The sequence below is a fragment of the Micromys minutus genome, assembly GCF_963924665.1.
Source record: "Micromys minutus genome assembly, chromosome: 24".
Taxonomy (NCBI): domain Eukaryota; kingdom Metazoa; phylum Chordata; class Mammalia; order Rodentia; family Muridae; genus Micromys; species Micromys minutus.
The window spans coordinates 36,953,564-36,968,452 of record NC_137959.1 but is presented as its reverse complement, the minus strand read 5'-3'; the positions used below and the strand labels follow the sequence as shown (position 1 = coordinate 36,968,452).

Here is a 14,889-nt window from a genome sequence, read left to right as displayed (position 1 = left end):
TCTCATCCCTTACAGAAAACCATGAGAAAGCCGGGAGCTATGTGGATTTGCTGTAAGACATTTTTTAACTGTCCACTGGATGGGAGGGGTTTGATTTGGTCTCTGGTTGTCCTCACTCTCAGTAGGCTGCCTCCTGCTAACTGAATTCTCAGAATGAAGAGGCTGTTCTATTTTATCAGATAAAATATGCAAGGTGTGGCGGCAATGATCCCAGAATTCTGGAGGGAAAGTCCAGAGGATCAGAAGAAGTGAAAGGCCATTCTTCACTATATAAGCCCAAGTATAACCTGGGCTACACATGAGACTGGTTCAACCTGTCTACAGCTGAAAATAGTTACTATGGTTACAGCTAAAGGTTCCAAGGCAAGAGAGAGTTTCAGAGTTAGGATTTTCTGTAATCTGTCACTAGAGTCTAATCAAAATAGCCAAAAATAACATTCAGCTTCCATTCTTTTGACCAATAATCAAAGTCCTGGGGTAACAATTCCTGCTTTAACAAATTGTTGATTATGAGGGAGGGGCCCTTCTTCAATGGCCTAGAGAGCTAGTTTTATATCTACTTACTATTAATTATATCCAACCCATAAACTTTGAAGAGACAAAGAAGTTGTTCTTAAGACTTGAGAGATGGTTCAGTAGATAAAGGGTTTACTCAGCAAATATAAAGGCTCAAGTTCAAATCCTAAACCCACTTAAAGAGCTGGGTATGGCTGAGTGTAGGAGTGTAGCTAATCAGAGCATTGGGGTGCATGGCAGATCCCTAGAGCTCTGGGCAGCAAGTTGAGCTAAAAGGGAGCCAATCTTAAGGCCATAAGGTGATGAAGGAAGACATCCTACTATCTTCTTCTGGCCTCTGCGTGCAGACACGCCCACACGGGTGCACTGCATATGTATATGCATACCACACTCACAATGACTCGGCATTCTTTCTACTTCCTGACATAAGCCCCTCTGCTCTGCTTCTTGTTTCCTGTCAGGATGCTCACGAGGACAAGAGACCAGGGACTTGTAACATCTAGAGCCATGAGCCAAAATAAATCTTTCCTCCTTAACATTGGGTTTTAGTGCTGGTGGTAGTGGTGGTGGTGGTGGTTTGATTTGTTTGCTTTTGGCTAACTTAACACAAAATAGAGTCACCTGGGAATGGAGACTTTCAACTGGCCTGTGGGCCTGCCTGTGGGGCATTTTCTTGATTTATGATTGATGTGGGAGCATCCAGGCCCACTGTGGGCAGTACTATCCCTAGGCAGCTGGTCCTGTACATCCAGGCCCACTGTGGACAGTACTATCCCTAGGCAAGTAGGCTGAACAATCATGAAGAAGCCAGTAAGCATCATTCCTCTACCTCAGTTCCTGCTCCAGGCTTTCCTCAGGAATAGACTATAACCTGTAAGGTATAAGATAGAAGAAACCCTTTACTTCAATTGGGAGCAGCAACCACTCTAGCCTCTCACATATCTGGCCTTTTTATACTTTTTCAAGAGTTTCCAGAACTCCGAATGTAATCATGCCCCTGCCAGAGGATGAGACAAATCAGTAAATTGCTGTGGACAATCTGAAGCACCACATCTGGGATTAAAACAAAAACATGTATATGTGTATGTGCATGTGTATGTACATATCTCATAACTGTTTTTTAATGTAAAGGAACCAAAACTATCACTACATATGACCAACGTATTTCTAATTGGACATGAGACCTGTTCTACAGGAAGGAATTTGTGTCTGGTATTGTAATCCTGGTTAAAAACCCATGGCTGGGGAAGTTTTAGGTACCAGTGTTTCCCATTGGTGCTATTATTTTGTTAAATGGATTTAATATGTTTATCAAACAATGTTCTCAACATTTGTCCTTTGCCAGCCTTATTCGGTCCTGATATAAAACTTAATTTTTACAATAAGATACTGTACTGTCTAGACAGATAACTAGCGGTCAAGCTCCTGAGTAACAGGTGACTATGGATGTGACAAAATGCCCCAATGCCTAGTTATAAATGAAGAAAAATCTTCAGACATTTATATTATCCTCTCCAAGACCCAGGAAACATAATGAAAGTGGTTAGAAAGAATCAAAGAGCCAGAGAGAAGAAAAGAGCATGTGTAGTTAAAGTCTCCTTAATTGAAACATTACTGTACTGAAGCTCCTTAAGACTTAGAAAGTAAACAACTCAAGTCTCAAGAACTCTCCAAAACTTACAAAATTCTCCAAGTCTCTCACTAGAGACTTTGCAAGCAGTAAAAGCAGCCAGAGTTATGCAAGCAGTAAAAAACAATTATGGGAAGATGATATAATGACCTGTTAAGAGGTTTACTAGTTGTGTTGAGACCTCTAGAAATGTCCTTTGTATGAGTCACCACCCATGCTGGGATGGTTTATCTATAGCTTTTGGTATTTGTTCAAGATTGACTATGTTAAGTGTAGTGGATATCCCTAGTTGTCAATTTGACTATATCTGTAATGAACTACAATCCAGAATTGGAAGGCTCACCTGTGATCCTGTTCTTGAGGCTGGGAGATCTGACTTGGATCTTGGCATGGGGATCTTGAGATATAGTGGTTATGAATCCCAGGAGACTAAGGCAAGGAGACCTACATAAGGATATAAAGAAGGAAGATGCTCTTCTCTTCGACTGCTTGCCTTGTGGGACTGAGCAACTGCTAGATCCTTGGACTTTCATTCACAGCTGCTGCTGACCATTATTGAGGAGTTGGACTACAGACTATAAGTTATTGATACATTCTCTTACTATATAGAGACTACCCATAAGTTCTATGACTCTAGAGAACCCTGACTAATACATTAAAGAATTTTTTTAATCAGATAAGCTTTATAGTGTCTCCGGGATTATTTTGATGGCAGGCACCCCACCCTAACTCATCAAATCTCCAGGCTCTTGCAGTGGGGCTATAGCTCAGTTGGTGAGTGCTTGCCTAGCACATGTGAGATTGCCTAAATCTGTAATCTCAATCAGGAAGGGGAGGCAGCAGGATTAGAAGTTCAGGTTATCCTTGGCTACAAGGATGGCTAGAAGCTCACAAGTCATCCAACCTTGTCTAGGCAACAAGGCAAGTTGCAAACAGGAAGAGACCTAATCTTGAGGGGGAAAGAATTTTAAATCAGTAGGCATTGGAATATTATCTGAGGAAGGGCACCTGCTGTTCTATGATCTCCACAGCTGTAAGTATGCTTAGGTACAGGTATGAAAATTCACAAATACACACATGCGCATGCTCACAAACACACACATTCGAGAAAGAGAGATGGGGGTGGGGAGACAGACAGAGGGAGAGAAGTAAACCAGCTTATACATTTCTACTTAACTTTCAGACTTTACTTAATCTTTTGATTTTCTTAATCCTTAAGCTTACTATAAACGATATCATTTGAAGAACATAACTTAGAAAGTTGCAGGTTTATATACACAGGCACTGTGAAGTCACCAAGTGTGACTTTCTCTCAGGAAGCCTACATCCATGTCTTAGCACATATACCTCTGTGACTCTTTGTCCAGATACTTAACAGGCACTAACTGCTCCATTCTGGTTCATCATGATAGTCTTTCCACAGAGCAGACAAAGATCTTTCTTAAAGTGAATGGAGGTGAGATGGGGGCAGGGGGAGGGATACCTCCAGCAGCTGGTGGTGCTGGGTGTTGGGTTGTATGTTCCAGCGACTGCTTCTGAGACTTTGAGTGCTTGCTCCTTGGGAAAGGATGATCTTGACAGACATAATGTTTAATGATCCAGATCCTGCCATCTACACATGCCCTTGGCTCCTTAACCCAGTCCTTGTGAAGGAATCAAGGACAGTAGCTTCACAGTCGATGTCTTCTCGTGGCCAAGTGGTGACCCTAGATGAGGAAACTGATCCATGATTTGGAATCTGCCCCATCACCTGATGGAATCCATTTCGCCAAGTCACAACCTTCATGGCTGCCAAGGGTGTGGCAAGTTGACTGCTACTTCCAGGCATGTGATTTGGAATAGCTGTCACCTCTGTAATTATGATTTTTCTTCCATACAGTAAAATAAATCTAGAGCTGACAGTCACCCTAGTGTTCTGAAGAAAATTGAGAAGTGTGTTGAACTTACCACGAAAACTGGGATGGCATGGATACATGCTGTCCACTTCTGATTGCTCAGTTCTTGCCTCCACCGTGTGTGTGTGTGTGTGTGTGTGTGTGTGTGTGTGTAGGTATATGAGGTACATGTGGAAAGGTCAGAGAATCACCATGAGGATTGATTCTCCGAAGCCTTTCCACATTTCTATGAGGCAGAATCTTTCACTGGCCCAGAACTTGGCCATGTAAACCTGGCTAGCTGGGCCACAAGCTTCCAGGAGTCCTCCTGACCCCATCCTCCACTGCATAGGACAGGGATTACAGACGTGTACTGCCACACTCAACTTTTAATACGTCTTTCTAGGTCTGAACTCATGTCCTGAAGCAAGTGCTTTGGGGACTCAGCTACATCCAAGTTATTAATGTTACCTTCCAGAAGACAATGGCGATGTTGGGGCTGGCTGGATGCGGCCAGATATAATTGTGGTATGTTTAAAGTCTCCCCTGCTCTCCCATCTCCTGTGCCTCATCTCAAAACTGTGCTTCCTCAAGGCCCCTTGAAACTGTTCTCCAAATCCACCACAGTTACCAGTTTCATCAGCTCCAGGCCTTTTCCCCTTTAAATTCTGCCCAGTTTGATATAAATATCTTAATCTGAATAAATGTAATCAATATCCAAACACTTCCACACTGATCCGATTTGGAGCTTTATTGTGCGATGAAAAAACAAACCTAAAATTTGATTCCAAGCATATGTAATTTAGCTCTTGGGAGCAGGACATTATTCACAAAAGAGAAAAGATATTTATTTTGAAGGACAGAATATATTCAGAATTGTTTATTTCTACAAAACCCATTTCCCCCAAGCCTTAAATTTATGCTGCTGTGTTTAAGCAATGAAGTTATTTTTATAAAATCTAGTTAAGCAATTTAATGGGAATGGCATCATTAGAATAAAAAATTGCACACACGTGTTACTCTCAAATAGTATGATTTAAGCCCAACTTCCAGCTTCTAATGACAAATTGCCCTTCATAGATTGAAATACATAATGATAGTTTGAAGAAATATATATGTAAAGAAATCAAAAAAATTGCTATCATATATAAAAGGAGACTGTAATGGTACACATGTGAAGGAAGGAGATGTTTTTCTCTTGTCCTTGTTGTCTAGGATGACTTTAAACTTGCAGTTTAGTTGGCAGAGCGTGACCTTGAACTCTTACCTCCACCTCCACCTCCCCAGTCCTGGGATTATAGGCTTAAGTGTCCCATTCTTGTAAACCCAGGTCTTCCTGCCTGCTAGACAAGCTCTCTACCAACTGAAGTGCACCCTCAGCCCTGCTTCCTTTTTCTCTAGTTTCTTTGGCCTCACCATCTGCTGCTCTTCTCCTGCCTTAATATTGCTCATTGGCTAGAAGCTATTATAAAATACCTAGAGGAGAGATGATCCAATATAGGCTGACTCGGGGAGTGGGGGCAGGGTAGGAACCTTTAAGAAAGCCAGAGTCCGGGAATTTGAAGAGTGGGGTTAGAATCTTGTCAGTCGTCTCTGCTCTGATGTGGCAAGGATGATTCACATCCCACCAGGGGATGTGGCCGGCAATTGAAAGCAAGGGCCATTGGGTGGAGAAAATCAAGCATCGTGCTAGAAAAGTTACAGATTGTATAGCACCCTGAATCTTTGACTTCAGACATTCTCATCAACCAAATATATCTATTTATATACTGCACAACATTTTGATCATAATAAACTGCATATTTGATGGTGGTCCCATGAGGCTGTGACGGAGATGAAAAAACGTCTGGTGCCTAGAGATGTTGTTGGTGTCTTCATGTGGCAGATTTTATGCGTGTTCTTGGTGACAGTGCTAAATACACATTTAGCACAGCACAAGTCATAAAATGTAACACAGTGATTAATCACAGCTCACAATCCTTGACAACAATGACAGATGACAGTGTGTTGGTTTGTATGTTTACCGTACAGTATGGCTGAAGGTAGTTTGCCGTCCCCATCAAAGACCTTGGTGTGGCAATTTTGAAAAGTACTGTGTGCCTTAAATAGGGGGAGCCTTCTAAGATGTCCTTGGATGACTTGGAGATACTGTGTTGAAAGGAGATCATCCTCATCCCATGTTTGCTCTGCATTGAGATGTAACTGCTTGTTCTTGCCACAACCTGCCACCCTCGACATTGGCCGACTCACTGGGGTGTCTTAACCTTTGACCTTGAGCCACCAAAATCAGAAGCTAGATAAACCTCACTCTGTTTCGCCCATGTCTGTGTCAGATGCCTTACTAAAGTGATGCAAAGAGAGTATACTCAGCAGTGTTTCCAACTGTTGTTTTATTACGTACTTAGGGAGCTGTATTCCGAAAGCCTGCCATGTTTCACCAGCAGGGGCTCCATGTAGCTTGAGTCTACTACATGTCTTGAGGGCACCTAGAGGCCACCTGAAGTTTTGCTCCTACAACCTCAGGGTTCATTCATGTAGGGTACAGAACAATGTTCAAATAGCCAGAAAAATCAACCAATGACGCATTTCTCAAAATGTATACCTATCATGACTAAAGTTTAAAGAGAAATCTTCCAGGCGGCCCAATCTTGCTTTTCTGTCTTGAAGAATCCCGTGATTATTATTATTGTTGTTATTATTATTATTAAGTAGGTCAATTTGACTGCCTGTTTTCAGAAGTCCCTTTCTTACAGTGTCTGGGTCATTATTTTCTGATCTTCTTCATCATGTGAAGAGTAATACTACAATGAGCCAAATCAGAAACATGGTCTGTCTCTGCACACCTGACTACCAATATTGGCACTGTGATTCTGCAGTTAATAAATGTGATCTGAGTTTATGGAGGCCAACTACAAGCTTATTTATCTGACCAATCTTCCTTGGGAAGATACTGAGGAGAGGTTTCTTAAGGGATGATAAACTCACATATGTACCGCTTGCTACTGCGACAGGCCTCATCACTCCATTTCCCTTGAGCTGACTGGGAGAACAGGACACAGTTTTCCCGCTTGCCACCACTTGGCTGGGCACGGTCCCAGTTGAAGAAGGAGATGGCGAATCCGTGGACATCGAGGAACTTGCCTTCTGTGACCATGTCATTTATGCCTAACCAAAAGTCATTGACACCTGGCAGACTCCTCTTACTGTAGTCTCGAAGGGCATTGATTTCATCAGAATTCCTGGGGACAACCAGGGTTCCTCCCTTGGAAATGCAGTCTTCGTTGGCTTCGTGGTAATGCTTGAGGCCTTCTGAAGCAAGGTAGCATTTCTTATGCACTTTGGTGCCTCGAAGACAGACTGTGAAGATGGGAAAGTTGGTGATGTCATAAGATGCCTTTTGTATGAGATGTGCCTTATACTGAAACTATCAAGCATTAGTAAAAGTCTGTGTAGTCATTAATGGGTTGACAGTGATGACTTACCATGGATGATGTTGTTGGTGCCAGACACATAATAATAACCACAAACAACTTCAGCAACCCCATGACATAGTGGTGCTACCCACATTTATCACAGAAATTGTTACTCACAACTCAACATTCCCCTCCAAAGGGATTAGGAAGCATATAATAAATTCACAGCCACAAATAACTCAGAACTTAACCTTAGACCCTAAGCTGCTTTGATTTAATTTGTAGCCTAGTTTGTGTATGTATGTATATATACACATGGTGGGTTTCCTTTAGACTTTTAGCTTTTAGAATGGAATAAAATTTCATAATTAAAGAGCAAACACAAGACACCTATGGTGGCACATGCCTATGATTAGAGCACATGACAGACTGAGACAAACTCTCCCTGTGACTCTTGAGGTAAGTTTGATCTGCCAGTTGCAAGCCAGTGAGCCCTACATAGTCAGATCTTATCTCGAAAACAATTACCAAAACTGTTAGCATTTTGTCGAAGCTCTGCCCCACAGTTACCTGGCAACAAGACACTATAAAAGGAGATGCTTGTCTCCCCCTTTTGCTCTCTTGTTCTCTCTTGCTCTCTTCACCTCTTCCCCCTTTGTCCCTTTTCTCCCCATTCCCTCCCCCCTCCACATACTCATAGCCAGCCTCTACTTCTCTCCTCTCTCTCTCTCTCTCTCTCTTTCTCTCTCTCGCCCTACTACCCTCTTAACTCCCTTTCCCATGCCCTGAATAAACTATTCTATACTGGAGTTTATTCTATTCTATAAGACTGGTCCCTCAGGGTGCAGGGATGCTTTAGCATGGGCCTGCTGAAGCACCCCCTTTCCCCATACCTCACCACACTTCCATAGAACATATCCCCTCTTTATCTTTTTATAAACACATAAAAAAAACAAACAAAACCAATAAGAAAACAAAAGGGAGGGAGAAAGAAAGGGAGAAAGAAAGGGAGAAAGGAAGGGAGAAAGGAAGAAAGGATAAGAAAGGAAAAAGAAAAACAAAGACAAAAACTCAGGGAGATAGTGGGTTTCCCCCTACTTTGTTTAGTTTGCTTCTTTTTCGACACAGGATCTCTTCCTGTCCACCCCCAGACATCCCCCCCCCCGTGTGTGTGTGTGTGTGTGTGTGTGTGTACGCACGTGCAGCAGCCATGGTGCATTTGGCTGTCAAGACAGCAAGTAGGATTCTGTTCACTCCTTTCATTATGTTGGGTCCAGGAATCAAACCGAGGTCAGCTTGATAGCAAGTACCTTGCTTTGCCTGCTGGGATTTGAACTTGGTTCTTTACGCTTTCACACCAGGCACTTTGTTAATGCAGTTTATTCCTCCAGGCCCTAAAACATCCTCTTAGGGGTTCAGGATTTCCCTTCCTTGGTAGACCCTTCACTTATTAGCACTTGCAAAGCCCTGGGTTAAATCCCCTGCAACACCAGCATAAGGCACTGTGGTACATACTTGTAGCACTCTGGAGTTGGAAGCAGGAGGATTGGGAGTTGTCCATCACAGAGTGAACTCTGGATCAGTCTTGGAAATAAGAGGACCCGTCTCAAAATATTAAAGATAGGAGCTAGAGAGATGTCTCAGTGATTAAGAGCACTTGTTGCTCCTCCAGATACCCAGGGCCCACACGGTGGCTTACAACTGCTAATAACTCCAGATCTAGAGATCCAATGCCCTTTTCTGACCTCCATGGGTACTGGCATGCACATGGTGCAGAGGGGGTGGGGAAATACATACATATATACATACATACATACATGCATACATACACAAAACACCAATTTAAAAAATTTTTTAAATGTTTAAATTAAATTATATAACATGTGCTCTTAAACTACCGTTCCCCCCCCCCCACCCCAAACGAGTTCTCTGTGTACTTCTGACTCTTCTGGAACTCCTCTGTAGCCCAGGCTGGCCTCAAACTCAGAGATTTATCTACCTTCAAGTGCTGGGATTAAAGGTGTGAGCCATCCCCCAACGCCCCCAGGAGCTGTCAACGTTTTTGTTTTGTTTCATTTTGTTTTGTTTCTACAAGCAGATAAATCCCAGAACTCAGCAAGCAGTCTGGATGAGTTCAATCCTGGGTAACAATATATTCTCTTCTGGTGTGTGTGTGTGTGTGTGTGTGTGTGTGTGTGTGTGAGAGAGAGAGAGAGAGAGAGAGAGAGAGAGAGAGAGAGAGAGAGAGAGAGAGAGAGAGAGAGAGAGACCAGGCGTTGGTGAAGGGGACCTCTCACCTGTCTGCAGAGCTTGCATTTCCTTCAAGGCATTGACTTCCCGCCACAGCTTCTCAACTTGAGACTTCAGATCACCATCCTTTTCTAGGGGACATTGGTGGGATGGGGTAGGGTAGGGTAGGGTGAGGGATGGAAAACATTCGATTAGAACAAAATAGAAATGTTAAAAAGGAAAAAAAGAGGCAGCTTTGTGATGCAGAATCCAAGGCACCCATTCGGTTGAAGCTGCACACCAAATGAGCATGCGCACTGATAGCACATCGGGACTAGAACCTGCTTGAGAAGGTCGCCGGGACTTTCAGGATGGCTTCCGCTCTCAGCTCTCTTTACCGAGCTATGTGTGCTCTGAGAACACTTGTCCACCCTTGATATTGGCATCCCCATTGTTAATCTTTCCTGAACTTTGTTTGCTGAACCTTGTTTGCTTTCTTTCGGAGAAACGCCTGCATTTTACTTAATTGGCTTGGTTTCTTTATCCACGGTCCCCCCACCCCACCCCCCCATGCTTGATGTGCTCCGTTTGGGGCGCATACTTTGTGGGATATGGAAAGGTTGGTGTTCTTCGTTAGTGGGGAATGAAGGTGAGTTCTATGAGCTAAGGGCTTTGGTGGGTTAGTGCCAGGAACCATACTAGGGAGGGACCTCACCTCCCTCACCCTACGTCCCTTATGATGATGTCTGGTGCAGGAGCTCTTGGCTTGGGTGAGTTTCTAAAGGACCACTGAGAACTTACCCATGGGGCGTCGCCACCAACTCTTTCTCCTTATTCCTTGATCTCCACCCACCTAATTTTCTTCCTTCTTTCCCTTTCTTTACATTCTTATCTCCTCTCCCTTTTTTTGGCAGTATTAGAGACTAAACCCAGGGTCTTGTATCTTAGGCATGCTAGGCAAGGGCTCTGCCAACTAGATCCCTAGTACCAGCTATTTATCCTTGAATGTTCTTAGATGGGACCAAAGACAATTTGGCTAGCCCCAGCTGGGAGTAGCTGTGGCTCAATCTCAATTCCAGAAGAATGGGGACTGTCTTAGTGACCACAACAAACGGTGATAAGCCATACCAAATATTACACATAAACAGACCAAAAGACACCATACACGCCAGTCCACGAGACTCTTGCTGTCCCTGTGGTAGACGCTCTTGTCTAGAAGCTCACAGAAGAGCATGCAGAGAAACAAAAAGCTGAATCCACCTGCCGAAGGCCTCCAGTCGGTGAAATGCAGAGCTCAAACGTGGGTGTCCCTGGCTCCTAGCCTGTTCTCCCTATCCCTCTGATCTGCTTCTGCAGAGCAGCTGCTTCCTCCCTCTTGCTCCCCAACACGTGGACTTAGAGACGACACGTAAAGATGATTATGAACCATTTCCAGCTGTCTCACTGTGGGGCTGGCAGATGGAGACTCAGTTTGGGGGGCTAGGAAGGTGGCTCAGCCAGTAAAATGCTTGTCTCACAACACAAGAGAGCCCAAGTTTAACAAACAAGGCTAGGCAAGGTACCATGCTTATAATCCCATCTTGCGAAGCAGACACTGGCAGATCCCGGAAGCTCCCTGCCTAGTCAGCAAAGCCTGCTTGTCAGACCGGTTGGCCAAGAAAAGTGGCTTCTATTTAAAAACAACAACAAACAAACAAACAAAAAAGATAGAGGTGGATGACACCTGAGAAATGATACTTGAAGCTGTCTTTTGGCTTCCACGTGCACGTGCACACTTGTGAATATATAACAACACATATATGTACAGGCACACACACACACACACACACACACACACACACACACACACACACAAGAAAATCAGTTTAGTGGCCCTGGGATTTCTCAGAACAATATAAAATCCATTATCTTAATCCTCTAACCCTTTAAACATGTGCTTCACAAGTTCCCACATTTGGGTCAGGAAACTGCCTTCTAAGGTACTCAGTACCCCCCCCCAACCTCTATTTCCCCTGACATTGTACATCAGTTCTTAAAGTGTCCAACAGTTCAGCTCAGGAATACAATCGCCTAAAGATTTTATCCTGTGAGGCCACTCACACCGGAATAAACAAAGGAGATATTTAAGATGGAAACCCATCAGCTATACTGGGCAGGTTTGCAAAGCCCACTGAGGGCTTGCCTTCCAACTTCCAATCTCTCAGCTAAACACATTTCAACCCCCTTCCTTCTGGGTCAGCTTCCAGCTCCTTTGTATCTAAATAAGTAGCTGCAAACACTACCATTAGCAGAAAGACACACATGTTACTATTAGGCTCCTGGGAGATCATTATGGCAGTCATCTTCTGGGTGACTTGGTGGCTTTCACTCTCTTCCAATCACCATTGCTCAAGTGGATGAAAAGAAGGAATGCCCGGAGGAGCTAGCTCGTTCTAAAAGGCGTATTTTATTCATTAGTGTAACTCGCAATTTGTTGAGACCCATAAAGTAAGTACTTCGGGAACGCTTTTACTTGGTGCTTAACTCCTGTTGCCATTTTGAGACTCTTAAAAGGTCTCCTTTTCTTTTGTAATTGAAGTTACACAGTATCGGAGTCAGGATAAGAAAAACAGCAGCAAACATCTCCAGGGAACCAGGGTCCGATGTTGGGTTGAGTGTGAAAGGCATGGACCGATGCTGTCATTTGAAAAGACGGGGAGAATCTGATTATTGGAATGCCACTTCTAGAAGGTATACCACAGTATCTTAGTGCCAGGACAGACATATGTGCAAAAAGGGACTTCATTTGGAACACCATGTCAGAACCAGTGAAGTCAGAGCCTCCCCAAACAACAAAGTAACATAGCCAACTGTTAAAATAAATGAAGTCAGCCTACATTTGTAGCTAAGATGGAACACATGAAGTAAGTTTACCAGTTGAATATTTGCAATGTAAATCTGAGATGTATCTATCTACTGTTATTAACAGTAGATGATTCTGGGTAAAGGTTGGGGGAAGGTTGGCTTTTACTTTTTAGTTGTTGTTGTTAGTTTTGCAATTTTTAGATAAGGGAAGCCCAGGCTACCCTTAAATCTGTTGAGGCTAGTCTCGAACTCAAGCTCCTCTGTCTCCACCTCCCAAGTGCTGGGATTGTAAATTTGCATGGACACTCCTGCCTCGCCTTTCACATTTGGTTCTATAAGCTTTGGTATTATTTTAATATATTATATATTGTATATATAATATATATATACTTGGTGGGAAAAGAAGTACTGAGCAAATCTGAGCTGATTGCTTTGCTTCTTATAGACATGGCTTGTACTAGATCTGAATCAAAAACTGATTATTAATTTTGTGTGTTTGTGGAGGGGGGGACAGCATGTGATGGTTAAAATATGTTTGCAACTGACTGAAATAGTATACCTGCTGGAGGTGGGTCCTGGGGGAGGAGAGAGATAGAGCAAAAAAGGAGCTAGAGAGATTGGGAAACTATATGGGAACATGCATTCCTATGCGTTCTTCATGGTTCCTATTTCAGTGAAGGAGAGCCCCAAAACCAATCCACACCTTCCCTGTCTTCTCTCTCCTTTCTTATCCCACCCTCACCTACCATAATACACTTCACCTCCATGAGGAGTATCTGAAGCCTTTGTCTAAAAAGCTTACAGGGAGAGGTGATAGTTTAATAAAGAACATCTCTGCTTAAGAAATCTTTCATCAGACCAGACTTTCAGAAATGTCCCTGGGAAATGGCTCTTGAGAATCAGTAAAGGAAAAACATAAGTGGATCTCTTGCTGCTTTTGACAGGTGAATGTAGACTTCTCTCTCTCTCTCTCTCTCTCTCTCTCTCTGTGTGTGTGTGTGTGTGTGTGTGTGTGTGTGTGTGTGTGTGTGTGTGTTTGAAATAAGGGCTCATGAACCTTTGGCCTCACCCTCCCCAGCCAAAGATGACTTTGAAATTCTGATCCCCCTGCCTCCACTTCCCAAGTGAGCCAGCCACCCCTTTCTGCTTGGTTTTGCTTTGAAAAAAGTAACCATGTTAAGGAAGCCATGCCATGAGATTTATATTGTAACATCCCCTTAGGAAAATGCCTCAGAGGCCGAGATAGGGCATCACTGGGTCCCAATGCATTTCTCTCCCGATTTGCTTTTACCCTAAAGCAGGTGGCATCCCACTGTCTTTGCTCTTTCAAACATTGAAGTTTTTTGACTCTTAGCCTAGTTTAAGCCCTCTCAGATCTACCTTTGCTCCATGACTGAGTTCTTAAAGTTCTGTCTGATTGTGTGTTAACGGGTTCTTAGGAAGTTAAAGAGACAGACCATGCTTCGTGATGAAAAATTAGATACCCAGTTTCAACAGAGATGGGGAAATAAAGCAACAGGATAAACGGGGTCAAATGGAAGCCACAGCTGCCCCCTCCCATCTCATTTAATGAGGGGGTGTTACAAATATATTTGAATAGGTTTAGTACCCAGGAGATCAAAGGGTACCACTCATCAGTGTGTGGCTTTCTTATCATCCCTAAAGGCAGATGTCCACAGGGCCAGGTAAGCTCTAGCTGGGAAATGTTCCACATTATCAAAGCTCAACAGATACCAGACATACATAGAGACTTTTGTCCTTATAAGAGATTATTTTCAATAAAAAAAAAAAAAAAAAAAAAAAAAAAAACAGTACATGTTTTCTCTAAATAGCAAACTCTCCGGAGACTCCAAAGGTCACTGGATCCCTTGCAAAGCCATACACCCACCCACTATGGCATGATGGGCTCCTAGTACAGTTTGGATGTGAGCCTTGTCCAACACCTTCCCCACTCTGATTAAGCCTAGGGTTTCGCTGGGCAGCAAAGTCCCATTACCTTTCACGCGGCGTTTGCTGTGTTTCCTGGCTTTCGCTCGAGATGGGTAGCTGTTGGTCTGGTCCAGGAGTAAGCTGGCCACCAGAATACAAATGACAAGTCTGTTCTTTGCCATGGCTCTGGGACAGGCCAGTCTGGCCACTTGGTCAGCAACGCTGGGGCAGCTAGGGAGCAGGGAGGCTGTGGGGCCACATCTTGCTCTGGGCTGCCAGGAGTTGGCTTTATATAAAGGAGCTGCGAGGTTGGCTAGAAGCCTGCTGACGAAAGGTTGGAATGTTTCTCCAGCCATGGCATAAGGAGGCCCCCTGTTCTCACACCGCATTCGGGCTCCAGATTCATTTATTTTTATTCTGTTTGCATGTTCTCATTAATTGGCCTTTTCAGAGT

General features: G+C 43.5%; 1 protein-coding gene across 1 annotated transcript; it reads right to left on the bottom strand.

Annotated features, from left to right (window-relative positions):
- Positions 1-6,985: 6,985 nt before the first annotated feature.
- Positions 6,986-14,617, bottom strand: CLEC3A (C-type lectin domain family 3 member A; the record flags this gene model as incomplete). The annotated part of the gene is made up of 3 exons (XM_080936847.1): positions 6,986-7,377; positions 9,731-9,814; positions 14,503-14,617. The coding sequence occupies 3 exons, from the start codon at positions 14,615-14,617 to the stop codon at positions 6,986-6,988; spliced, it is 591 nt and encodes a 196-aa protein (XP_080792973.1).
- Positions 14,618-14,889: the final 272 nt, after the last annotated feature.